We start from the raw sequence: 26,885 nt of genomic DNA, 5'->3' as shown, positions 1-26,885 counted from the left end.
GAGCACATTCCCCGCCATATAATTACGGATTTTTGCTTCTAATTTGAAGAAGCAGCTTTTTACATTTCGCTGGAAACCACTGGAATCGACCACATTAAAACAACAATCAGCCAGGGCAGTGACAAGTGATATTAAACAGCTCCTCACAGATGTCCCGGCACCACAAGAGTCGTTTGCCCTGTAAGGAATCCAAATGACTTCAGTGCCTAAAATGAACCAGATGAATGATTTCAGTCCTCACTCGGCACTTATTAAATCAGGCTGAAAATCCTACAACGCTCTGGGGTGGGAGGGACCGTCAGGATCATCGTGTACACGCCCCAGAACAGAGGATCCAGAAAAAAACCCCAGTTTTTTAAGTGTTCAGCAACAGAAAGCCAACCTGGCATCGTAAAATAGCAGCTACAGCTCAGGGATTTTCCAGACAAATAATCATCCATACCCTAAAACCTGGGAAAATATCCTGCCATTGCTTTAATCCTGCAATTTCAAGTGGATGGCAGCACCTCTGAAGCCGTTTCTCCAAGAAAGAATTCAATTTATCGACAGGAATCACTGCCCAGGCTTTGATGCAAAGGTTCAGTCACTAATGGGGAACTTGTCAGGAAAGCTGGGGGCTGGAATTCCCTAACTGGAACCATGTGGGAAGGCAGCTGGAACACCAGCACTGCTTATCCTGGTGATTTATCAACCACCTGAGGCCACGTGTGGCACCCCAGTGACACCCTGGGTGGAGGAGGGAGAAATGCTCTGCTTAAAAATCATTTAAAACGTGAAAAGGGAACCAACCCCAAATCTCAAATAGCTGTTATTTGTCAAAATCATTATTAATCAGCCAGTTTTTAAATGCTGTTGGGTTTTACACACAAAAATATCCTTCTCTTATAGAATCACAGAATGATTCTGGTTGGAAGGGACCTTAAAAATAATCTCATTCCAAATTGTCAGTTGGTCTAGAAAAGGATTTAAGAGAGATCAACTCTCTGTAAAGTGACAGTGTCCCACTCTAAGAGAGTACATGGCAGGGGAAGCACAAATATTAAAGAGAAATTATTGTTTAAAGTATCTAAAAATGTGGAAATAAAGAAAAGAGAGCACAGCAAAGCTTCCCAAAGGAGAGAAAATCACATTTCCAAAGAAGAGCCCAGATCCTCTTCCTGATACATCTGCAGAGAGGGGAGATTTTAGCACCTGTGACATCCCAGGATTCAAAAATGAAATCAAACACTCCAAGACATCCCTGTACAGGACAGTTTTCCAAAGAGAAAGTGCTGACCCTTAGAGAGCAGCATGTGTTGGGAGCTTTTTAATTTCATTTTACTTTAAAAACTCACTGAGGAGAAGTTCCAAATGCTGTTTGTGACTAAGCCAGAGTTAAAGGGTCCTCAATAAAAACCTCCACCGATTTCTTCTGGCCATAAATCCGAAAGGTAGGATTGTGCAACACCAGTCCTTCATATTTAATAATAACAAACAGATGGGAAAATATTCTAATAAATTATTTTAACTGTCTAAGCTGTGTGCTAGAAAGTCCTGGCCAAATTCCCCTGCTTAACCACCTCTGGAGCATTTTCCCTGCAGATCTCCGAGCTCTCCCTGCTCCTGGATGGGGAAATACCAGCATCCAGTGACTTTCTTTTAAAATAAATTTAAGAAGGGCTGAAATCACCCCCTGAGCTACATCCTAGGGCTGACACAACACAGCCAAACACGAGGAAGGGTTTTCCACAACAGAGAAGGAGCTTCAGCATGGATCAAACACCCAGCAGCCCATGGAAAATCCCTAAGGATGGGGATTTATCCCTGCTCCAAGGTCGGGATCGCTCCTGATTTGGGGGGTGAGTTTAAATCCCAAATCCAACGCCCATCCCAAGGGTCTGACAGCCAACACAGCTGGAAATCCTGGAGCCTTTTGGGACAAAGCTCCCTGTGCTGTGCCCACGGATGTGCAGGAGAGGGAGAATGGCCCCGGAGCCAGTGCCAGCCTCGGGCACAGCCAGGTCACATCAATCCCAGAGCTGGATTTGCTACAGCTCACATTTAAAGGGTTGATTCTAAACCACCAAACCTTGACTTTAAAGTTCTTCTTCTTCTCTCCCTGGCCACCATCTGTTTGAAAAGCTGAATGAGCCAGAAGAATATTATTAGGAATATTATTAGGAATATTATTAGGAATATTAAGAAGCCATGTAAATGAGGATGTGAAATATTGATATTCCATGTTGTGATAAAGGGGACAAAGAGTGTGATTTTAAAGCTTAGCAAAGGACAGATGGGAAGAGCTGCAGCTCAGCATTATCCCCTCAGACACCTCCCTGGCATTCCCTTCGCCATCCCTCTGGGAATTTCTGTCTCTCCAGGCTGTGCTTTCCTCTGGCTGAGATATCCAGCACAGCTGGGCAAATCCGACTGCCCTGACACCACCCCAGATTTACACCCCTGCTGTTTCCAACCTGTATTTCATGGAATAAAAAGGTCCTGCAGCGTTTGTCCCAGTGACAATCGGTGACAAAGGGCTGGGCTGTCACTGTCAGGCACATCACATGCGTTCTCCCTTCCAAAATTCCAGCATTCCCTCAGGAACCCGAAACAAGGGGACAAGAACCGTTTCCCCAGCAGTTTCTGCTCCTCATCCTTCACCTTTTCCATGGCTCTTTTCCCCCTGAGGATGCTCCCAGATTTCATGGCTTGTTTATTCCCTCCCTCACTGTTTTTGGGGGGATCATCTTTGCTCTCTCCTTTCATTCCCTATTTTCCAGGAGCTGCAGAATGACTTTCCCTCGGTACCACCGCCCCATTCCCACGCAGGTCTCCATGTGCTGTCATCCTGCCCCAGTGCCTCTTTTCCAGAGGGAAAAATTCCCTCTCCACAGCAGGCAGGCAGCTGGGAGGTGCCATCCCAGCAGCTCCAGGGGCCATTCCTGCTCTGCTGTTTCCCAGGCAGCCCTGGAAGGCGGCTCTCCATGGGATGGGGCAGTCGGAGCCCACGCGATGCCGCCGGCCCCGAGCTGCTCCAGGGAGCTTCAGCAATCCCTGGGGACAGGGAGAACCACAGCTCGCTCAGGACTCCTCATCCTTCCCACTCCCTCCATCCCACAGCTCCTCCAGCCCAGCTCCAGGGAAGTTGCTGAATGGGACACAACCCACAACAGGCATGAAACAAATGGAAAATGACCCCTTGTCTCCTCCATAACAAATGGTGAATCCAGAGGCAACCCCAGAAACCTCCACAGCTCCCTACCTGCTCCCTAAACCCCTGAGCTGGTTAGTCTGGGTTTAATGGTTTAATCACCTCAGAGCTTGGAATAGTCTGGGTTTAATGGTTTAATCACCTCAGAGCTGAGGATAGAAACCGAAATCCCGCTACTAAAATGTTGTTATTTTAGGCACTGTGCCTTATCCAAGCTGCAACCTCCTGCTCCTATGGAGGAGCTGTAGGTAAAGCTCTGGAAGAACCTTGGGGAAAGCCTGATCCCCACCTGATATCCAGGGAGACAGGATGTGGAGGAGTTATGGCTCACCATGTCCACAGGCTCGCCTCCCCCCACATGGATAACGCAGCCCCTCCCCTGGACAGGTGCATCCCTTTGGGAACAGGAATTTCCTTCAGGCCTCAAACCTTCTCCTGAGCAAGCACAGGAGTGGCTTTTGCTCCTTCCAAAATGACAAAGCTCAGCACCTCTCACCGTCCCTGTCCCCTCCTGGCCGGAACACCCGCGGCTCCCCAGCTGGAATCCTCTCCTGCTTTGCTCCCTGCAATCTCCCCATCATTCAAGGGTTTTCCCAGAGGGATTGTCATGGAATTATGAAATTATTTGGGTTGGAAAGACCTTAAATAGCATCTCATCCCACCCCTGCCATGGGCAGGGACACCTTCCACTATCCCAGGGTGCTCCAAGCCCCGTCCAACCTGGCCTTGGACATTTCCAGTGATCCAGGGGCAGCCCCAGCTTCTCTGGGCACCCTGTGCCAGGACCTCCCCACCCTCCCAGGGAGGAATTCCTTCCCAATATCCAACCTAGCCCTTCCCTCTGGCAGTGGGAAACCATTCCCCCTTCTCCTGTCCCTCCATCCCTTGTAAATAATCTCCCTCCATGTTTCTCATGGCTCCTTCAGGCACCAAAATCCCCAATTAGGTCACCCCGAAGCCTTCTCTTCTCCAGGCTATAACAAGGACAGGTAATTTTGGGATGCATCCAGGCCCATTCCATCAAAAAGAACAGGAAAACACCAGAGAGTTGCCATAAACGCAGCAACTGCTCCGAGTCCAGGCCCGGGAGCCGAGGTACGGCGGAGATTTCAGCGCTGGAATTCGCTTTGAAACCCTGACACTTATCTGCTTGGAGTAACAGCAAATATGTACCTTGGCTCCCTCTCACTTCCCAGGGATGGCTGGGAAGAGGATGGCTTAACACTGCGGTTTCACCCGGCTTCGGGACGGAAAGGAAGCCCATGAGAAAATGCTTTTGCTGGGTTTAAAGTAAATAAATGAATCCCGTTTCTTGAGGAGCTTCAGGGAACATGGTGGATGCAGTGAGGGGGTGGGCCAGAAATATTTGGATAGGTAGCACTGCCCTTAAATCAGGAATGAGAACATGAGCCTGTGACACCCCAGTGCTGGTGGAGTATTTCAGGAAATCGAGGCAGCCCACACAGGGCTCAGCAGGAAGCAGAGGCAGCAGCTTTGACTCTGTGCACAAAGATGCCACAAACGACAGAAAAACACAAAAGATTTCAACTCCCAGGAAATTCCTGTCAACAAACAAACATTGGGGACAGCAGGAAAAGTGGCAGCTCCATTCCTGAGCTCCCTGATGTTTCTGAGACGTGGCTCAAGCACAGCACCCACTTTCCGCTCTTTTCCTTCAGGTTTTGCACATTTCCTCTGGGACTGGTTGAACCCCAAATCCAAAGTTCAGGTGATGCTGAGGAAGGCAGCAAAACCCCATAAAGTCCGTAACTATGCAGATTTTAACGATGCTCAGTCATGAATCAGTTCCTGCTCACATGTAAAGGCAGGAGAGGCAGGGAAATACAGAAAATCTGGTTGCTAGGATGTTTTTCACATGCACAAACTCACGAAACCACACAATTTTGTGCACCAAGGCCTGAATTTGTATTTATCTCTCAACTATGACACATTTTCTTCCTAATTTAAAGATGGCAAGACAAAAAGAATTACAACAATTCCAAAACTCCTGACTTCCTTTTGTTGATCCAGAAATCTGCTCGAGCCCACAAATAATCTCAAGGAAACAACATTTTTGGCCAAAGGAACTTCAAGAAGAAATCCACAGACAGCTCCATTCATGGAGCTCGTTCCCTGCTCCGGGCAGACCAAAGAGTCTGGATTTAGAGGAAGATCAAACTTGACCTCTGGCTCTCACTTCCACCAGTTTTTGTGCATGGAGGGAACACATAAAATGCAATAAACCTCAAAACAGAGGCTTGTGAAGGATCCCAGAGAATTCCAAACGGGGCTCTGCCAGCATAAATACAATTAAACAATATTTAACCTTCAGTAGCATCGAGCTGTCAAATAAATATTCCTAAGAAGACAACTTAAAAGAAGGGAAAAAACCAATCCCACACCATTCCTTCTCCTCCTTCCAGCAGGAAAAAAGGAATAATAAGAACAGATAAGAACACAGGACAAATGTCCTGGAAAAAAGCCTTAATTTTACTGCTCAATCCAATGGATTTTTAATCCATGGCCAAAAGAAAGCACCAGAGTAAGATTGAGTGGGAAAACTGTATTTTTTTTTCCATTTCGATTGCAGGGGTGTGACTGCTTCCAGCTGGGGTCCTGGAAGATCACAGAGATGGAGATGGTGCTCCAGACCAAGAGCTTTTCCAGTCCCCTCAATGATTAAAAAAAGGTAAAAAAATCAAGGCCTTTTAAGCTCACCCAAACTGCTTCTCTGCTCACCAAACATTCCTGGTGGAAAACAGCCAAAATCCAGGGATTTCCACCCAAACTTCCACATCCCAGATCAATGAAAAGGATGGAGAATATCCCAAGAGCTGGATTCCTTAAAAAGGGCCCAGCCTTCCTCAGAGCTCCCCACACAACTTCCAGCTGCCCCAAGATGCCCAATGCCAAGACCTCAACCCTTTAATTAACAATTCTTTCACAGACCTTGGGAACACCCACCAGGACTCAGCATTCCCAGGCAAAATGAGGCTCCAAAACTTCCTAGGAAGAGCTGGAATCATCCCCATAAATCAGTGCTGTGAAACTTTTATGGGGTGTAGATCAGGGCAGAAAAAGGGCATCGGATGGGACTGAGCCCCAGATAAATCAGAGGTTAGAAAAGACAGTGGATAATGGAAAAGAAAACCTCCAGCAGTTCCTTGGATGCCCTTTGGTTCATTGTGATTATCCAGGGGTTACTCTGCACATCAAGGTTTATTTAACTTCAGGAAAACACAAAAATAAAAATCAAACCTCTTCCCCCGTGCCAGACCTGAACTTGGGATGGAAGCGAGCCTTGGAGGCAGCTCTGCCCTGCTCTCATCCTCCTTCCATCAAAAGCCTGCAGAGAGCACAGGGAATTTAAACAGCTCCATGCTGAGCAGTGTCAGCCTGTGGGAGCCAACACCGACCCATTGTTTTCACTGGAGCCTCTCCAGCTCTTCTCTCTCACTAAAAACCAGGAGAAAACCTTCCCATCTCCCACTTTTGATGTGGATTCTGCTTTTAGGTGGGTTCTGGGCTCACAGAACATTCCCTAGAGCTGATTGTTTCCAGGTGAAGCCAAGCAGGTGGATTTTCCCTGGAGTTTGGGACAGCTGCCAAATACTGCAGGGACAAAAAGTGCCAAATTCCTGCTTGGCAGCTTGAGATCCTTCAACCATGAAGGTTTAAAGTCCAGCAGTATTCCATAAACCAGGTGAAGGCCAGGTTGGATGGGGTTTGGAGCAACCTGGGATAATGGGAAGTGTCCCTGCCCACGGAACAAGATGAGCTTTAAGGTCCCTTCCAACCCAAACCATTCCATGCCATAAAATAAAGCCAATGGCCTCTGCAGCTGCTTAAACACCTGCCAAAAATCCTCTTTCAAACACTTGTCTGGGTTTGTTTTCTTAAAAATAGAGCAAAAGGATGAAAATAATCATGCAATAAAATATTTACAGGAGCACTCTGAGCGGGTATTGCAGGTCAGCCTTGCTGGGGGACTTTGCTCTGGTTTTCCAGAGGGAAAATTTCTCCTTTTGTGTGACAAAATGGGAACAACCAAAAGGAGAAGCAGCAACTCCCAGGAGTCACAACACCCGCTGTGAGCACAACTGGAGCAGGGTCAGAGCGGTGCCACATCCCCGATTTTCTTTTCCAAAGCCATCTGTGCCCCACAGGACACAGGGGAGAACCCTGCAGGTGACACTGGCCACGCCACACCTCCCATCCCAAATCCCTGCACAGCCTGGGCAGGTGGGGCCCAGCTTTCCTGAAGGATGCACAGAATGAGGATTGCACTGCTGGAGTCATTAAAATTCCCACCCTCTCCCAGCCCCATTCCAGCTGGGGAATTCTATGGGATCTCCTTAAAGCCCCAAGGAAGTGGGTGCTGTGTCCAGGTGCCCCATCCCACCCTGGGCACACGATGTGAACTCAGCCCAGAGAGGTGGCAGCGCGTCAGCGCTGGGCAGCACCTCCCTTGTTTATGGTGAGTTTGGAACAAGCTTTTCTGGGGAAAAAAATACCTTTTCTAGCACAAACACGTAGCAACAGCCCAAGCTGGGATGTTTGGACATCAAATCCTCCTCCAAATGTGAGCCGTGGTTCGGGTGCACCTCGCTGGGAAAAGGCTGCTACGAAGATTTTGATGCTTTTTGAAGAACTGAGCTGGCACTTCTCTGAACGCCAGGCTCACTCCTGCTCTCGCACAGGAGGAGAACTGGGAACAGGCAGGAAGCCATGGGTTTAATGGGAAGGATTAACACAAATCCAGGGTAAGCTCAGGAGAGATAACAGAGAGGCTCGTGCAAGATAAGGAGAACAAGTGGTGGCTTGATAAAGAACCCAGGAGAGCTCAGGGCCAGCACCAAACTGTGCAGGTGAATCTGCGAACAGGTTCAGTCTCACCGACTAAGAGCAATTAGAGCTAATTAAACTAATTGCCTTTCTCCTAGTGCAGAATCCCAGAATAGTCTGGGTTGGAAGAGACTTTAAAGTTCATCTAGTTCCAATCCCAACCCCTTCCACAATTCCCAGGCTGCTCCAAGCCCTGTCCAACCTGGCCTTGGACACTTCCAGGGATCCAGGGGCAGCCACAGCTTCTCTGGGAAAGCCATTCCAGCCCCTCCCCATCCTCACAGGGAGGAATTCCTTCCCAACATCCCATCTATCCCTGCCCTCTGGCAGTTTAAAACCACTGCCCTTTATCCTGTCACGATCTGTCCATAGAAAAGGTCCCTTTCCCTCTTTTTTAACCCAATCCAAACTGGGAGATCATTCTCTCAGCCACATCCACACCGGAGACTTCCCACCTAACTGCAGGCCACATTTTTCCAAATTATGGGAGACAAGGATCCAACTCTTTGCTTTGAAACTAATACTGGAGACAATTTCAATTAACTTGGCAACACTTCAATCTGAGCCTTAATGAAAGAGATTCCCACCCTTGCCAGTCACCCAACCCAATTCACCTTTCCTGATGGAAATCATGGAATCCCAGAATCATAAAAGTTGGGAAAGACCTCGAGGATCACCAAGTCCAAGCTGTGCCCAATCCCCACCTTGTTCCCAGCCCAGAGTGCTGAGTGCCACCTCCAGGAATTCCTTGGACACCAAACCTCCCTGGGCAGCCCCTTCCAGTGCCTGACCACCCTTTCCATGGAGAATTCTTCCCAAATTTCTCCAAAGAATGAAACCCCTGCCTGCAAAAGACATTTTTGTTTGTTTCCTTTTTCTCAAGGCCAGGCCAAAAGTCGGTCACAAGAGCTGTGCAGAAACAATTTGCTTAGGGAAAAGGGTTTCCCAGTTTTGCAAGGCCAGCGTTCCCATTCCACCCACTTACATTCCTGGATTAAGGGAAAATAAAATCACATCCGCAGGCCGGTCAGCGGTGACACAGGTCGAGATCCAGGAACATGGCAAAGGGCTGGAAAAAAATTCCATGCATGGAAAGCTGTTTGGAGAAGTTCTGCACTCCCTCCAGCACCACCATTTCCATCAGGCCTCGTTAAGGAGCATTTCATCCCTTCAGATCATTTGCATAATTGCCGCAATCAAAGGCACTACTTTACAGTAATAACTTTAATGGCAGATTTTTCCTTAAACATTCTTTTTTAAATGCTCCAAGGTCGGTGCATCCATGTGCCAGGAGAAATACAGGCAGGAGGTGATGCTCTGGGGATGTGGGGTGAGGAGAGGGACCAGCTGCTTTTTGTTTTGGGGTTATTTCTGCTTTATCACGCTCAAGGTGCATCCCAGAATCAAAATGTTTGTCAATTAAACAGCAGCCTGGTTGGTACATTGGGGCTATTCCCTGCTTTTTTCCCCGTTAATTTTGCTACTCTTGTCTCATTAGGAGGGAATCTGGCTCGTTTCCAGGCTAAAACCAGGCTTTGGAAAGGAGAGTGCAAATCTCAGCCTTTGGTTTGCCTCCACAGAACCCTGGCATGGCTTGGGTGGGAAGGGACCTTAAAGCCCATCCCTGCCACGGGCAGGGCCACCTTCCACTGGAGGTTCTTCCTAAGAAGGTGGAGCTCTGGCCTGTTTCCCTCAACTCCATGGAGATAAGACCATGGAGATAACATCTCCAAAGCCTTGTAAGGTTTATTTTGAAGATAGGCAAGAACCACTGGCCTAATTTTTAATATGAAACACAGACTTGAGCAAACAAGCTCAGATCCAACGGGAAATTCACAGCAGAAGCCAGCTGGGATTTCCACCCTCCAGCTCCTGTCTGTGATTCCAAGCTCTGTGTCCTCCAGAAAACCCAATTTCGTGCCAAACCCCGCGTGTTCCACCAGTGCATCTCCAACTCCATCATGCTGGGATGCTCCTCATGGAAAGCTCCCCTAGGAGCACAGGAGCATCGTGGATTTGTCCAAGCAAGCTCCACACCTCATCCCTGAGGCAGCAAAAGATTTGGGGAACACTTTCCCTAATTGGGGTTCCCAAACGAGCCAGGCCCGAGCGAAGGCCCTGCTGCCCTTTAATGCCGGCCTAATGACATTAAACCCAAACATGGGGCAAGGCTGGGGAGGGAATCAGACAAGCCATAAATTAAGGCAGAGGATATGAATTCCATGCAGGCTGCAGTGTTGGGGTTAACGTGGGTCTGGAAGCAGTTTAGGGAAAACCTGGAGTGGCTAAGGGCCAGCTCTGAGCAGAGCTGCTCTGGGCTAATCGTTTCCTTCAGGCAGGCTACTCCAGCTCACTAATAGGTTTTAATAAAAACTTCCAATTGGGCCAGTAAACCCCTCATTAAGCTGTTTTTAAAGCATGAATTTAAGAGGGCCGGGGGTAAAAGGTCAGGGGGAGTTTTTAATTCAGAACGGCTGGCAAAAGGTGCTGTTGTGATTGAAAACACCAGAGTTCAAGTGTCCAGGGCCACATAAACATCCGACTCTGTCACTAGACCTGCTTAAGTGACAGCTTGAAAAATAGATTTAATAAGACAGAGAGAAAAGTTTCCCACTCTTACACAAGCAATAGGAACAGCAGATCCCAATATTAGGCAGGAACAGGATGGTCAGGAAGCAGCCCCAGCCCTCCCATCCCGGCCTGAGGGGATGAATAAAGAGCAGCCCATGGCCAGCTGGGTGTGCAACCATTCCCAGGGGCCCTGGGACACTCAGATCCAGGGCCTCCTGCTGGAAAGGGAGCAAAGTTCTCTGGGAATAACACGGAGCAGCCCAACCCCACATCCTGCTGCCAGGGTCTCCCACACAACCGCTGCCATGGGATGCCAGCACGGGAATTCCCTGCTGCCATCTGAAACTGCACAGAACCCCACAGTGGGTTGGCTTGGAAGGGACCTCTAAGTCAGTCCAGCTCCACCCCTGCCATGGGCATTTTCCACTATCCCAGGTTGCTCCTGGCCCACTCCAACCTGGCCTTGAAAGCTTCCAGGGATGGGGCAGCCACAGCTTCTCTGCCAGGGAATTCTCTTGGGCAATCTCCCACACTGCAGAGGGGTCTGCAGGAAGCTCCATGTCAGCTCAGCCCAGACCCATCCCCACCTCAGCACTCTTAAGCCAAGCTTTGGGCCTGCACCAGTGAAGTTTGACCTCAGTTGTTTCATTTTCCTCTCATTTTTCTCCATGACTACAGAGCTGCTCTCTAGGACAGTGCAGCTAAGGAAAAACTTCCCCCTTCCCTGGGAACACGCACTCACAGAGCAGAAACATCTCCTCCATCTCGCCCAGAACCCCAGCTGTGCACTCTAACATTTAATTTTATGTCAATGCACATCTAAAATTTGAGATTCCCTGAAGACCTCTTAAGAGAAAATCCTCCCTGGAACAATTTGCATTGAAGCAAAGAGTGAGGATTTAACAAGTGATGGAGAATTACAAATACTCGGCTTTCAACTTCTTATTCTACTTCTAATCAAAACACACTTCAAGCTCAAATTCTGAGCTAATAGATGCAACAAAATTGGGGGGCATTTTAGGTAGGAACTCAGTTATTTGCTCATTCCATATTTACAGATAGTGGAAAAAACCTCTGGAGTTTGTTCAGGGATTGTCTTCTCTCCACACCAGAATTAACAAGGAAGCTTACTGGGAGAGGGGGGAAAAAAAAAGCTTTTGCTTTTAAAATGTGCTTCTAATTCTGGCCTGTGAGGAGAGCAGAAGCCAGGCTCTCTGGAATGATCCCTACGGAAACATTTGCTTTGGCTCCAGACAGGACACTTTGGAGCATCGGGAGTCAAATCAGATCAGCTGCTCCTCCGTCCTTTCTGCTTAATGATCCCATTGATAGCCACGAGGTCAGCAGATGCATTCCTGCCTTTCCTGCCTGCTCCTTGCTGGGAATAGGGATTGCTGCTCCGACAGGGATCCTATAGGCACGGAGGAGTCGGGATCTCTCTGGACAGTGACCTCATTTTCCCTGGATTTTCACTCTACACAGATTCACTACAGCTCGCTCCATCCTTGCAGTTTTCCTGCTTTGAACTCCCCAGTGCCAGCTTTTTTTTGACCAAGGCAGGCTCAGGACCATCAAAGTCTCTTCAGAGTATCTGGGACTCCTTAAAACCAGAAGGCAGAGCAGAAGAAAAGAGGACAAGAAAGCCTGGAAAACAGCAGCACCTTTTCCAGGCCTCTGCTAGAACAGGGATAATAAATCCCTACATGGAATCGGATTTCTATCGGGGGAAAAAAAGAAGTCCTGGGGGGCATCCCAGGCAGAAATTCCTGCTCTAGGAGAGAGCCCAGGGTCAGAAACAGCAAAGCTGGCACCACCACAGACCTGGGGAAGCAGTTTAGGTCTCATCCTAAGCCAGGAGAACACAGGTCCTTGATTTTCAGCAAGGATAAAGCAGGAAGTTGGCCTTGGGGGTTCTTTCTAACCCCAGCACCACAGTGGGAACCTGGAGAGAGGGGCAGAGCTGCCATGACTGGAGCTGAGCCAGACCAGGACACCTGGAAAGGGGCTCCAACAGGGAGAACGTGAGGGAAAGGCCTTGGAACTGCAAAGCTCAAGGAGGAGATTGAGGCTAAGGATGGAAAAGCCAGGAAAGCTCTGCAGGAGCAGCGTGGTCCTGCAGCTGTGCTCCAGGGAGGATGGGCAGCACCTCCATCCGTCCACCCATCCATCCCAAAACCACCCCAAAGCCTGCCAGTGCACTCCATCCATCCACAGTCCCACCAGAGCAGTGCCCTGCCAAAACCAGGGAGAAAAGGGGCCCTGGATCTGGATCAGTGCCCATGCACAGGGAAGGGCCCAGGTGCCACCAGCACCCCTCACCGAGGGCACCCCGCTGGGTGCAAAGCCAGGTTTACATCACAATCACAATAAGCAAAGCCTGAAGTTATCCCAGCTCAGCTGATCCCAGAGCAGCACAAGCCCCTGGCTGATGCCCACTCCAGGATCTGCATCCCAGAGCAACTCCTCACCTTCCAGGGACACACAGCCCAGCGTGGGGCTTGGCATTCCTGTTTCCCAGCTCACTCCCTCCAGCAAGGAGTGCTTTTCATCACACTTCCCTGCCAGGAGTAAGAGCAAAGACCAAAACCTGTGGCAATACCAGCTGATCCCACAGCTTGTTGTTATTTCCAGGCTCTGGAGTTCTTTAAAATTCATAGGGACAGCATGGAGTTTGAATAGAGGCTACCAAAATGCATCCTGAGATGCAGCAAAAAAACCCCCACACTTCCTGGAGGGGAATAGGAAACAGTCAGCACTTACAAAGAACTCTCCAGGAATTTTTATTTTTTTTTTTTTAAAGGATCTTGCTTTGAAGTAGATGCTCCCAAAGAATGAGGCTTCCAGAGCTCAGCAATATTTAATGTACTGCCCCAGCAATGGATGACAATGTTGTTGTTTCAGCTATATTATAACAAAAATATTGTGGTTTTCCTGTATTCTAACAAAAGGAACTGGAGATTTACATCTCCTTCATCTCATTCCGAAGGAGCCCTCACGCCAAAAGCAGGGAAGGGAGAGACCCCACTGCGTACAAAGGGCTGCTTGGAGGGGGAGTCTCCAGTTGGGACACAAGGAAAGGCCAAAAAAAGATGAAACACCACTTGGAAAACAAAGCAAAAAAAAAGCCATTTTTCTACACCCATCAGCAACACATCCAGAGGATGAGTAACTCCAGTCCAACCCTCTGGGTTTGTGCTGTCCTGGATAAAATATCCACATTCAACAGGGAAGCATTATCTGGAATGTTTTATGGATTATAATGGAAAATTCTCCATATTCCTCTGCTTCTCCACTTGAAGAAGCTCCACCTCAACATTCCCAGAAACCCTCAGACAGCTCAAGTGCCCACGATTAAAACAATCCATTGGAAACGAGGAGACAGCTGCAATTCCCAGGAGGAGAAGGGATCAGACCTCCCTAATATTCACACCCAAATGGAATTCAACCATTCTCATTCCTCCTTTCTGAACAACCAGATTCCATCTATGAATGGAGCCAAGCTGGGAATACAAATCCCATCTCCAACCATGATGCAGCGTCCTTCACCCACCCATCCCATGGCACGAGCACATTCCTGAAGGGAGAAAACATGGCCAGATAAGCTCGTTTAAGACATTATTCCATGGCAGTCATTCCCAGAAAATCTGCAGTTTCCCTAATATTTCCACAGAGAGAAATGCTTCCAGAAGGATTTCTAATTTTCCATTTAGGAATGGCTTGGAAAACTAAAAAAAAAAAAAAAAAACCCCACCAAGCTGGGCAAAGCATGTCCTGACTTCCAAGGAATGAGCTGCACCTCATTCCAGGGAAAAGCCCAGGATAGGAGTAAGAAATTCCTGATATCCAAATCACCCGTGGAAAGGGAATTTGGGAGGAACAGGTTCCCTCCCAGGGATGTCCTTTGTTCCCTGCATCATAAACATAACCCTTCCACCAACTCTCTTCAGCCTCAATTTACAGAATCTCCTTTCTTTGAGGGCTATAGGAGCAGAAAGAAAGGCAGTGAAAGATAATCAAAAGCTTAAAAAAATTATATATAAACTTAACAAAAATAGCCTTAATTAAAAAAAAAAAAATCAAAACTTGAACACGCCAGAGAAAGAGTAAAAAAAGGAATCAAAACTTTAACATGCCAGAGAAAGAGCAAACAAGCTGGAGTAAAGTAAAAGCTACGTACCCACAAATGCATCAAAAAATGATAAATGCAGCTTTTGGCTCATTTTTAGTCACTTACCAAAGGAATACCTGCAAAACAAAAGGAAGAAAAGGCAAAAGAATTAAAATTGGGCTTGATAAATTCAAGGAATCGACGTCCTGTGTTAGTTTTATTCCTCACTTTAAACCTTTGGAGTTTCAAAACGCCATCAAGGAGGACAGAAAAGTCCTGAATCGCATAAAATGTAACACAAACGGGGAAATGCTGCTGCCTGGAAATGGAAAAAAGAGCAAATTCCCAACTTTTTGGGCTATTCAGCACTCCAAGGGATTGTCCCCCTTCTTTGCATAAAGCAGCAGACACAGAAGGGACCCCCCTGCCCCAAATCCCACCAGGTCTGGGCTTCCCAAGAGCTGCTCCTGGTTTTCCCACTGGAATTCCCTTCAGCCTCAGCTGCAGCAGGGTGACTTCCTGTAAGATCACCAATTCTGATTAAAACTGACTTTTAATCCTAGCATTGAGCAAGTTTTAAGATGTTCTCCTTCAACTTGTGTTTATTCCCAGCATGGCTTCAATCCCACATCAGGCCTTTACTATTTGTATCTGCAGCATATTAAACTAACCCAAAAATCCAAAAAAAACCCCCCCAAAACTAAAAACCACCCCAGGTTTGAAAGATTTTCAGAAGGATTCGCTGTTACTGAAGATGCCCTGAGTAAGCGCGTTCGTTTTGTACTCACGCACGGTTTGATTCACTCTAAAACCCAACAATCTCAGTATTTTGCACCATATTTAGCAACAATTTCCTACAGATTTGCTGATGTACAAAGACACCTTGATATTGCAGGCTAATTTGTAGTTTTGTTAATAATAAAAGCAGCTTTTTGTAAAGCTCTCTGCCGTTAAGGGAGCCTCGCTTTGCTGATCTCCACCACGCTCGTGGTGCCGCTCAACACCAACTCGGAGGAATTATTCTCATTTCTTGGCAGAAGTTAAGAACCCCCTGAGGCTCATTTAAAACACACACACCCCACACCCCCCCCCCCCCCCCCCCAAATGAGGAATTAATAAAATATTGTATTTTGCTGAACCACATGAAGTTTTCTGACGTGTGTCTGGTGCTGATTACATCAATCCAGGCTCCCGGCCTTGTCATGTGATGACAGGCAAACACTTGTGGATTTATTCCTCTCAAGAAGCCTGCGAGACAAACGCCAAGGAAACCAAACCAAAGGGCCCACTCCGAATCCATAAAAGCAGCAGGAATTCTTGCAGGGATTTCTTAGTTTTTTAATAGGTACAAGCAGGGCAGGTACCCAATTCCCCCACATTTCAGGTTGGGGTTCTGACCTTAATCACCAGTTTTCCTTTTCAAGGTGCTCTGTCAGGAGCTAGTAGAAATATTTCTTGTAACAATGTGGTTTTTTCACTTGTGCCTCGGCATTTGAAACATTCCCAACAGATAATGACAAGGAAAAACATGGATTTGATTTTGCAGGCTTGGGGGTAAACTTCACCAGTGGAACTTTTGATCTGCACGTCGTCAGAGCCAGAAATTCTGCTGATTCCAAGTCTGCTCCACTTGGATTGCCTAAATCAAATTAAAAAGTGATGCCATGGCTGTTTTCTGCTGGGAGAGACAACATTTCTAGGCCTGACTTGCCAGGGGAGGCAAATCCACATCCCACTTAGCCCAGATCAGCTGGGAATCATAAACATCATCTAATATTTGAGTTAAATGGTTTTCACCACCTTGTCCTGCTGATTAATTCTAGCTCCAGTATATTCCTGGAAAGCAAAATCTGAGAGCCAAACATGGTTTGAACCCCATTATTCCCAAGGAAAACACATCCTGCTGGCAAGAATTTGAGGACACGGCTCCACAAGAGCTTCCAGGGATCAGGAATTCCCAAACTCAGCCCGCACAAAATGCCACCTTTTCCAGAGAATGCCTTTTTTCCTGCATGCAAAGCATGTGGGATGATGGCTTTTATTTGCTGAAGGAGGAGGAGGAGCTCATCAGCCAGACTTGCCCCATAAATTTACATTTCCTTCTCCACTCAGCCACCCCAGAGCTGCCCAGGTTATTTAATGCAGGGGTTGTTTGTGACAGGGCTTCCTCTAAGGCTGGAAAACATTCCTGAAACAATATTCCAAATGGAGTCGATTAAAAATAGGATAGAACAGGCAGGCTTTACATCTATGGAAGTTCTGAGGAAAATCCAGCTGTATTTGTAATAAAAACGGAGTAAAACCGGTCCCACCCACCCCAGCAGTGCCCAACACCACGAGCTGCTTCCAACTAAATTTCCACAGGCAGGAGAATTCCCTGCTGCATCCCTAAATCTGCAGCTGGTGTTAACAGCTCCCATTGCTGTTCTCCACAGAGAACATCCTCCATGGAACGTGAACCCAGATGTCAACTTCCATCTCCATCAGGAATCCCTCTCCTTTCTCTGGGCTCTGGAACCCGGGATGAGGGAAAAGTTATTTGGGTACAGGAATATTTCCTATTTTCCATCAGGATTTGGTTCCCAAAAGGAGGTTTCCAGGAAGTCTCCACAAGCTGGGAGCACCACTGTGAGGTATCCCATCCCTGGGAAGGTGGGAATGTGGCATTTTTAACTATCCAGATCTTCCCTGTGGCAGGGAGGGAAGGAAGCAGGGGATCATCTCCCCTGGAGCAGCCTCAGGCCACAGCAGGCAACCAAATGGACACACACAGCTGCAGCTTCCTTCCAAAATTCCAGCAACAGGGAAAGCTGGATGAGCCACCTGCCACAAAGCCAGCATGGTGTTCAAAAGGGTGAAGCCATGGAAGTACAGAAAATGTGGGAAATGCACCTGTCCTGGGACAGGACTGTGTGAGGAGCACCTCAGCCAGAGGCCTGGCCAAGCAGAAACTGAGATTCCCCTCCCTCTCCAGGGATCCAGCCTGGGGCTGTTCCACAGGGACATTTAGGAGGCTTTTCCTTATGCCTAACCTGGATCTTCCTTCCCATCACACAAACCAGCAGCTTCTTGTCCTGTCCACAGGGAGACAGGACAGAGAGCAGAATCCTGGGATGGTTTGGGGTGGAAAAACCTCACAGCTCATCCAGTGCCACCCCTGCCATGGGCAGGGACACCTTCCACTGTTCCAGGCTGCTCCAAGCCCCATCCAACCTGGCCTGGAACAATTCCAGGGGTGACTCCACAACCCCTCTGGGCACTCTGTGCCAGTGTTCCAACCTCTCTGCTTCTTTCACACAACTGATCTCTGTCTCCTTTCCCACTCTTCCTTTCCCTCAGCTACTCCAACTCAGCTCCTTCAGCTTCTCCCCCCTGTGCCACAGCTTGAGCCTCTCCTGCGCCCGGCCTGGGGCCACAGCCCCTTCCAGAGCAAAGGGACACCCAGACACTGCCACTTCCCTGGCTCTGAGGAGTGGAAAAGCTCATCCACAGCTTCCAAAAGTTACTGAAAGCTTGCTGGAAAACCACAATATACCAACCAAATTAAAGCTGTAAACACTTAGGATGGAAAACCACCCGTTTTTCTTCCCTGGGACCTGGGGATGCACTTCCCCAGCCCAGTTGGGAAACATGGCTGGCAAGAGACAGCAAATCCATCAAAATGAGATCCAGGATTAGCCTGGTGCACCATTAATTTCAGAACATCATTAACTTAAAAGTGTGGGGGTAAGAAACCTTTCTGACAGCTGGTTCTGGTCCCTGCCAAGCCTTCAGCACTGCACAGCCGTGGTGGGGGGAGGAAATCAGCTGGAATGGGAGCAAATGAAACCAGTCTGGTTTCTGGATTCACTTTCTTGTGGTCACAGAGCTCTAAAAGCTGGGATTCTGTGCTCTGTAATTACAACATCCACATTTAAATGGGAGGAACGGGGCTAACATTAAAAATAAAGGAGGAGGAGAAGGAGGAGGAGAAGGTTTGCTCCTCGGTGCTGGGAAAGGTGCCTGGGCAGGGCTGGAGCCAAGCAGGGGATGCGGAATGGGATGTCCCATCCTGTGCATCCACTTGGCTCTTCCCAAAGCACCACATTGTGCTCCCCTGGCAAAGGCCTGGTCAGGAGACCAAATGGGAATTATCCAGCTGAGCCCCAGCACTCACCAACTCTGCCCACACTCGTTTCCAAAGTCAAAAAATGATTCCAAACCCTGGCTTAGGTGACTGCACAATTTGTCAGACTCCAGCGGGGTTTGCTTTGGTAAAATCCTGCCAGTGCCAAAAGCAGATGCTGAAGTGGCAGCCTTGGGAATCCTGCTCTGAGCTGCTCCTTAAGCTGGACACTGAGCCCAGGGGAAGGGGAGAATGGGAACAGGCAGCAGGAAGAGGACCCCAGGCTGCCAAACCAGTGCGTGCCCAGAAGCAGGAGCACAACTGGACACAGACCCTGATGGAAAACCACGGGATCAGCATCAGCCTGGACACATTCAGGACCTGGAACAAGTGGGAATCACCTCTTGAGCACTGCTATGATCCTACTGTACCAGCAGAAAGGCTCTGCAGGTAAAACCCCAGGAAAACAGGATGTGAGTAATTCCTTGATTAAAAAAAGAATCCTTTAATTGCACTAATGAATCTCTCTGGGGTTGGCCCCTGCTGCCAAGCACTCTGCAGACTGAGATTCCCCAGTGCCACCTACACTTACCTCACACATTTCTAGGTCTCCAGGACTAATCCAGCCATGGATCACCTCCTCCTGCCCATCCACTTGGAATTCCAGCTGAGCAGATCCCACCTGGCCCCTCTCAAGGACTGCTCCTACCCCAACCCCAGGGGCAGGGAGGGGAAAACCTTCCCCATGCTGGGAGGGGGGGAAAACACTCCATGATTCATTTCTGCCATCAGCCACAATTAAATTTTCATCTCTCACCCCAAATATGGTTCTCATTAGCTTCATTAGCTCCCGGTTGTACTGCAAGGCAACGGTGTCACATGGAATTAATCTTTGTTTTCATTAATGTGTCATCTCCAGCGCTCAGGGCTGCTCGCAGCATTCTTTGAAACCGATCCCTTCCCTCTCTTCTGGGCAAGGAGGAAGCGCCAAAAAGCAGCTTCCTGGGCAGGAAGGATGACCCCCTGAGATCCTGCAAGGCTGGCTTTACGCTTCCAGAGATAATCTTTGCTTGCTGGGGACGGAGGGAGGGCAGCTCAGAGCAGAAGGGATGCGAGGCTGCAAGCCACAATAACAAAGAAATTCCTGAGCTTCCCTGCCAAGGCCTGATAAAGGAGCAAGATATTCTAACTTTTCTTCTTGTTGTTGTCATTGGGGTATTTTGGAGAGCTGGGAAAATAAAGCCAGGCTGCAAAAAGGGTTCTGGGTAAAGACTTATTTGCAAGGCCCTAAAAACCTCCAAATTACTCCAGTTTAGCCCAGGCACCAAGGTGATATTGGTTAATGAGATTTATCTAAAGATATTTCTTTTTAATACCCAAAACTGGACACTGGACTCAGGCATGACGTGAATTTCTGCTTCCACTTCCAACCTGAATGGAAAGCTGGTCTCAGTTAAGAATTCCAGTCCCTCAGTACAAGCTTGTATCACTTCCAGACAGGCTGATAAAGCAGGATAGAGACTGATGGGAAGCCTTGCCAAGGTCACTCAGTCAAGCACAGCTGAGAGATCCACTCCCACCTGTGCTGTGATCCCAGAGAATCCCAGGTGTCCTGACAAAACCCAGGACACCCAGGTTCCTACTCCTTCCTTGCCCAGCTCCTGATTCTTCAGTGTCTGACAAAAGGTCTTCCTGAATTATCCACGCTGCTTAAAAAGCCAGCACAGCTCCAGAGGGGATCCACTGATCCCTGCTGCAGCTGGATTGGGCTGCTGGGAGCTCCAAGGGGGATTCTCTCATCTGCTGGTCAGGACAGGGCTCCTCCAGGCCAGAGGAGGCCATCAGGATGGTCAGAGGGATGGAGCTGCTCTGCTGGGAGCAACAGCTGGGACAGTTGGGATTATTCTGCCTGGAGAACTTCAGGGTGACCTAACTGTGACCTTGCAGGACCTGAAGGGAGCCTGCAAGAAAGATGGAGAAAGGATTTGCAAGGAATGGAGGGACAGGACAAGCAGGAATGGCTTCAAACTGTCAGAGGGCAAGGTTAGGTGGGATATTGGGAAGGAATTCCTGGCTGGGAGGGTGGGCAGGCCCTGGCACAGGCTGCCCAGAGAAGCTGGGGCTGCCCCTGGATCCCTGGAAGTGTCCAAGGTCAGGCTGGACAGGGCTTGGAGCACCCTGGGACAGTGGAAGGTGTCCCTGCCCATGGCAGGGGTGGAATGGGATGAGCTTTAAGGTCCCTCCAACCCAATCCATTCCAGGATGATTCTGTTCACACTCTTGCGCCCTCACCATCAAAGAGTCACAAACCAACACGCTAAAAAGTGGGAATGCTTTGCCTAATCCAGCCCCAATTCACACCCTGGCTGCTTTCCAGCTTGGAATGAGAAACTCAAAGATCTGTCTCCAACCTTTACTGGGCTGGATCACTCTGGACAAACACCCTTTAGTCTCAGAACCCAAAAGTGTAGAAAATAAGAAGAAAGAACATGGGAAGAGGCTCACTGAATGGCCACTAGCAGCTTCCTGGAGAGGGAAAACACTCCCTGAGCATCTCCTGAGCTCCAGCAGCCACTGGAGCTCAGCCTGACCCAGCCCCCAGCACACCCTGATTAAACCCTGAATGGGTCAAGTGCTTTTTAATGAGACAAACCCCACTAGCCCTCCACCACACACCAGCCTTTCCTCTTTCTCTGCTGCAGATGAACTTCTAATCACAGTCATTTAATTGCAATTAAATCACCTGCCTCAGAGACAAGCCTCATCCTTCCATATGAAACTCCCAAGCTGTTCTGTTCCAGCAGCTAAAGATGAAAAACCACCAGGAAGTTGTGGAGCATCTCCTCCCCTCTGTGCAATTTTCAGGCTTCAAAGGCCACAGAAGCTCTGTTTCATATTCCTTGCAGGAAAAAAAAAGGTGCTGCTTGGTCTCACTTGACCCTAAATACCTGCTGGCAGTAGCTGCACCACCCTTTTCCACAAGGGAAGAACACACTGAAAAGAACCTCTTTTTGTAGCCACCTCATGCTATAACATTTTATTTATTGCCTTGTTTAACTTATTCCCTTGAGCTCCTGTAACTCCACCAGAATCATGAATGAAAATAAAGGCAACACCATTTAAAATCCCACAATTCCAGCTTTTTTTGTTGTTGTTTTTTTTTTTTAAATCTGTGCTGTCCGACAACGGGCAATGAGCTTTGGGAAATGACCCAACACAACAACCCAGGGAAAGGAAGGGGTTTCAGATGCCAGTTGGAAGTGCTGGAAGGGAGGAAACAACAGCAGAAGAAACAGGAGATCAGTGGCAGAGTAGCTAAAAAGTTTGTTTCTATAAGAAAATGTAATAGCTCTCTGGAGACACCTTACTGGGGGATAAAAGTGAATTTATTCCAGAATTACTAAGTCACTTTAGAAGTGCATTAGTGCTTCTGGAACAAAGCTGATTTAACTCCTGCTGGAAGCCTCTCCCACAGAGCTTGTCCTGCCACAGGACAATGCCCATCCCCACAAACACAGATCCCACAGAAACCACAGGGAAAGAAGCCTCAAATGGAGGCTTCACAGGGCCACCTGCAACAGGGATTTTGATTAAACCAAGGGGCAGCTTTTCCCACATCCTTGTTCAAATGGATGAAAATCCATTATAGGAATATTCAGAAGGGAGGAAGTGGGAGAAAGGCAAAGCCTTTTGTATGGGACCAGTGGAGCTGTGCTCTGGACAAGCTGGATTCGCAGGCTGCAAAGTGGATGTTGGAACTATGAGGAATTCCAACAAAAATCTTTTAAAACATCTTTAAACAGCTTCTACTCTACTCAACCTGGGACCACTATCACTTTACTCCTATTTTACTAGTGCAGAAATGACAGGAATAATCGAGGTTAAAATGAATATCACGATTCAGCACTTCACCCAACGGGTCAGATAGGAAATATTCTTTGCCCTGGCAGATTTTGAGACTCTTGACGGTCTCCTACTTCAAAAGGAAAAAGTTTAAAAGTGGCAGATGGGGATAAAAGAAAAAAACACCCCAGTATTTTAAGCTGGACACACTGAGTGTGACCCCATCACACAGGTGGCCTTGACCCCAAACACACCCGGGTTTAGTCCAAGCAGACCCACAGCTGTTTTGGGAAACACTGTGCCCAGAAGGACAAAACCTGCCCAGTATGAAGGTGGAGAGCACTGGGAATCTTGACCCCACACTTCCCAGGCACCAAAATAAATTCATTTCTCCACAAGGTCACTTAATTTTGAGACCCACCGAGGTGCATCTTATTGCAGACTGTTCAGAGTGGAAGACAACAAACTGGCAAAGTCAAGGGCAACAAACTGGGCCCGGTTCTTGGGATTTTAGGTTGCCAAAATAATCCTTACCCTTCAAACCCCACTACAAACAGCTCACAGGAGCAGTTTTCCTGGGGGGTTTAACACCCTCCAAGCCCTCAGCTGCTCCTGGCTGTGCTGTCCTCAGGCTCATGGATATTCCCCAGCTGCCAGGTGGGGCCAGGGCAGGCAGGGAGCGTGTCCTGCCCTTCAAAGGAGACACTTTGCTCTTCCAAAGCTTCCCCTGGCTGAGCCCAAGCCAGCTGGGCAGCAGTTGAAAGAGCTGCTCCTTCAGCAGCGCCCAGGGTCTGGGGACTGCAGCCCAAAACAAATAGGGACATTTACAATTAAAATAGACAAAAAGGCGATAAAAGGAATAAATTGTCCCTCACTGGCCTGAAGAGGAGAGCTCTATTCCTGCTTAGCACGCTGGATCTTCCCTGGACTGGCTTCCCAGGCAAGCTCAGCTGAAGGTTTTGGTGGATGGGAGAGCCCACGGGGCTGGCTCAGAGCAGCCCACACTGGCCAGTGAACAGGGACAGCAAGATTTTGTACAAAAACTCAAAATAATGTGGCCACAGGAGGAAGTTCTTCCTCATTTCAGGCACCTCTCTGCTGAGCTGCCTCATCACTCCTGTCAGGAATGCCTGACATTGTCCTTCCCAGGAGAGCTGTGGTCTCCTGCAGGTGCTTCAGAGAAGCAACAGAACTCATCAAAACCTCTCAATCTGCCCCAAACTGGGAGCAGGACAACTAAAGGACCATCTAACCCCACCTACGAACCAGTGTGAGACAGGAATTTTAAAGCCAGCCTTGGTTTTAAGGCCAGCCTAAGCTCTAAGGCCAATGCTGCCCACCCACCAGCAGATTTTGGGTACTCTGAGCTCACCCCTTTCCACCACCACAATTCCTGAGGGACAGGGAGAATTCAGGGAATCCTGCTTTGCTCATTCCCTGCACTGGAAGCACCCAGCATCCCCCTCTCCAGAGAATTCCATGTCACACCACATGCACAACAGGAATAATCTGGGTCTGGCCACCCAGCGACCCATTCCAGAGGATCTGATGAAAAATGAGGCTGCAGCTGAAGGAGCTGGGCTGCTTTGATTCTTCTCCCTCCCAACAGCCACCTCATTTCCTGTTTAATATAGGATATTAAGAGGAAATGAAGCTGAGGGAACATCCCCACTCCCCCCTTTTCTCTCTTACCCCTTTCCCAGAAGATCCCAACCCAATCCCTGGAGCACCAGGCTAGATTTCACCCCCCAAATTTCAAGGAGAAAGGGGGCAGGGGGGAGGGAATCCAGCCTTATCTCAACTACCAAGAGTCAATTCCTTTCAACCACAACAGGCAAACTCCAGGCTCCATGTGCATTCCTGCCAGGCAGATCATTGTCTTGGAGCTGGGAAGAGACCCAAAATTCATCCCTGAGCTTCCACCCTGCTCAGGAAGAGGAGTTTGGACATGGTCTGGTGGAAGAGAGGAGAAGGCTCCCCTCTGTATCCACCACCTTTCTCCTCTTCCTTGAAAAAGGTGCCAAAAAAAACACTCCAAGTTCACCAGGCACACCTGGAATTCTTCTGGTAAAACCTCGGGAGCTCTGCAGGACTGCCAGAGGAGACACCACCCCCTGTGCCAGGAGAAGTGGGAGCAGAGGACCAGCACTGCACACACTGCTCAAACACATGGAAAACACATCCCAGGTGGAGCTTTTTATTAAAAATAAAACTCTCAGAACTCTACAGCACCAGCACAAAGAGCTCTCCAGAGAGCTGTGGGCACTAATGAAGAGAGCCTGTCTTAATTATCCCACTGCTCCAAGAATTAACCCACCAAACCTCCAGCCTTGGAGTCACTGCAGCTCCAGCTCTCAGCTACAAAACCTTGGCAGCTTCAGGGGGAGGTTGTTGGGATTTTTATTTTCCCCCCTTCCAAACAGAAACATAAAGAGGAAGAAGTCAAGGATCACATCCAGATTGCTCTGCTACAGCAGAGGCTCCTGTATCCCTGGAAACCAGAGCCAGGATGATGCTTGAATTCCTGCCCTTCAGCATTAAAACATCCAGAAAACAGACAAGCAGCTCTGGAACAATCTGGAAACAGGCAATGAAAAACCATCCACCAAGTTATTTTTCCAGCTCTCTGGCTTGGTTTCACAGCTTTAAGTTCATGCTGAGTTAAGAGCTCAGAGAATGGAGCTTTTCAGAGGCTGTTCTCCTTCACCCACTTACATTCCAGCCAGAGTAGGATGGGAATGAAGGGGACAGCACACCCAAATCCTTAAAACCAAATCCACTGAGCCCATCTGTGGAAAAGGTGTCCCGCTGTAGAGCCAGAAAATTTGGGAAGAATATCCCTGGGCACCTCTTCACAGCAGAACCTTTTCCCTCTGCAAAGGCCCCACATCACCTCAGCTGCAGGCAAAGAGGTCACCTAAAGGACCTCTTCGGAAGGGTTTTATTAAGGGCACATCCTCTTTCAACGAATGTATTTGGGGTCTTCACAAGAGCAAGGACATCCTACACCCTTTATTTTTGCACCACAGCCCTGCCCTGCAGCAAGGTGATTTACAGGGTGTCAGGGTTTCTCCTTCCCCCCCCCCAACAAGCTTTCTGTACTTATTCTGAAATACAGAATTCCAGCTCTTTTCTGGACAGAGCTGAAAACTGAGAAACCATCCTAAAAGTAATTATTGAGGGAATTCTCTTGCAGCAGCCACGAGGGGAAGCACTGCACAGCTGGGATGACACAGCACGGAATGTTATGGAATAACCTCAGTGGGAAGGGAGCCACGAGGATCATCAAATCCAATCCTGCAGGCAACTGACAGAGGAGAAATCAGGGTGGATAGCCCAGGTAAGACAGAGCTGGGAGACGCCCATAAATAATTTGTGCCAGGTGCTGTCCTTATCTCACATTCCTACATGGATAAGCTGGTGAGGAGCAATGTTAAGATCTTGGATTTCCAACCTTCCAGGGTATGGGAGGATGCAGAGGGTCAGGCCATGGCAGAGCTGCTGTTTGGGGCAGTTGTGGAGAGCCACGAACCATTGTCTGCCCAAAGAACTGAGCGTGCCTGGAACAGCTCCAGGGTCCTCAGCACAGGAAGGAATCGTTGGAGCAACTCCAGAGCTGCTCCCAGGGCTGGAGCCACGCTGGGAGAGCTGGGGGTGTTCACCTGGAGGAAACTCCAGGGAGACCTCAGAGCCTCTTCCAGGGCCTAAAGGGGCTCCAGGAGAGCTGGAGAGGGACTGGGGAGGAGGGATGGAGGGAATGGAACCTTCCAATGCTCCAAACAGAACAGGAAAATCAATGTGCACCACAAACAGCACGAGGGAAAAGCAAAATAAGAGGGATTGAGAACCCACCAGATCTGTCCAACGTTGACCAAGGAGAGGTAGAGCAGCCACAGCAGGGACATGAGGACCATGTTGGCACAGCCAGTCAGCAGCACAAAGGCTGCCACTGCCAGGCCAGCCAGGGCCAGGCAATCCAGGGTGCTGTCCATGTCAGACCAGTCCAGGAACCAGATGAGCGTGGGTGCGTAGCTCAAGGCATCCAGGCCCACCTTCCCTTTGAAGTACTTCTTGACATCCTGCAGGTAGAGCTTGCAGGGGAGCAGCCCCTTCTCTCCTATCAGCTGCTTGTTCTGGTGGAACGCCACCAGGAAGGCCACGACTGCAGGAAAACAAGGAGAGGGGAAAATGCGTTAGGAATCACCCAGGATGAGGGATGTGTT

At 48.7% G+C, this 26,885-nt stretch overlaps 1 protein-coding gene across 2 annotated transcripts in view; it reads right to left on the bottom strand.

Annotated features, from left to right (window-relative positions):
- LMF1 (lipase maturation factor 1) overlaps positions 1 to 26,885 on the bottom strand; it is a 150,788-nt gene that overhangs the window by 108,474 nt on the left and 15,429 nt on the right. For both annotated transcript variants that reach the window (XM_048321004.1, XM_048321003.1), the window contains 2 exons: positions 26,515 to 26,824; positions 14,841 to 14,851 (listed from right to left, as the gene is read on the bottom strand). In XM_048321004.1, the coding sequence (XP_048176961.1) occupies positions 14,841 to 14,851; positions 26,515 to 26,824 (321 nt within the window). The remainder of the gene's footprint in view (positions 1 to 14,840; positions 14,852 to 26,514; positions 26,825 to 26,885) is intronic.

The sequence above is a fragment of the Corvus hawaiiensis genome, chromosome 16 (genome assembly GCF_020740725.1).
Source record: "Corvus hawaiiensis isolate bCorHaw1 chromosome 16, bCorHaw1.pri.cur, whole genome shotgun sequence".
Classification (NCBI taxonomy): domain Eukaryota; kingdom Metazoa; phylum Chordata; class Aves; order Passeriformes; family Corvidae; genus Corvus; species Corvus hawaiiensis.
The sequence above is the reverse complement of the archived record's forward strand: the minus strand, read 5'-3'. Positions and strand labels throughout refer to the sequence as shown.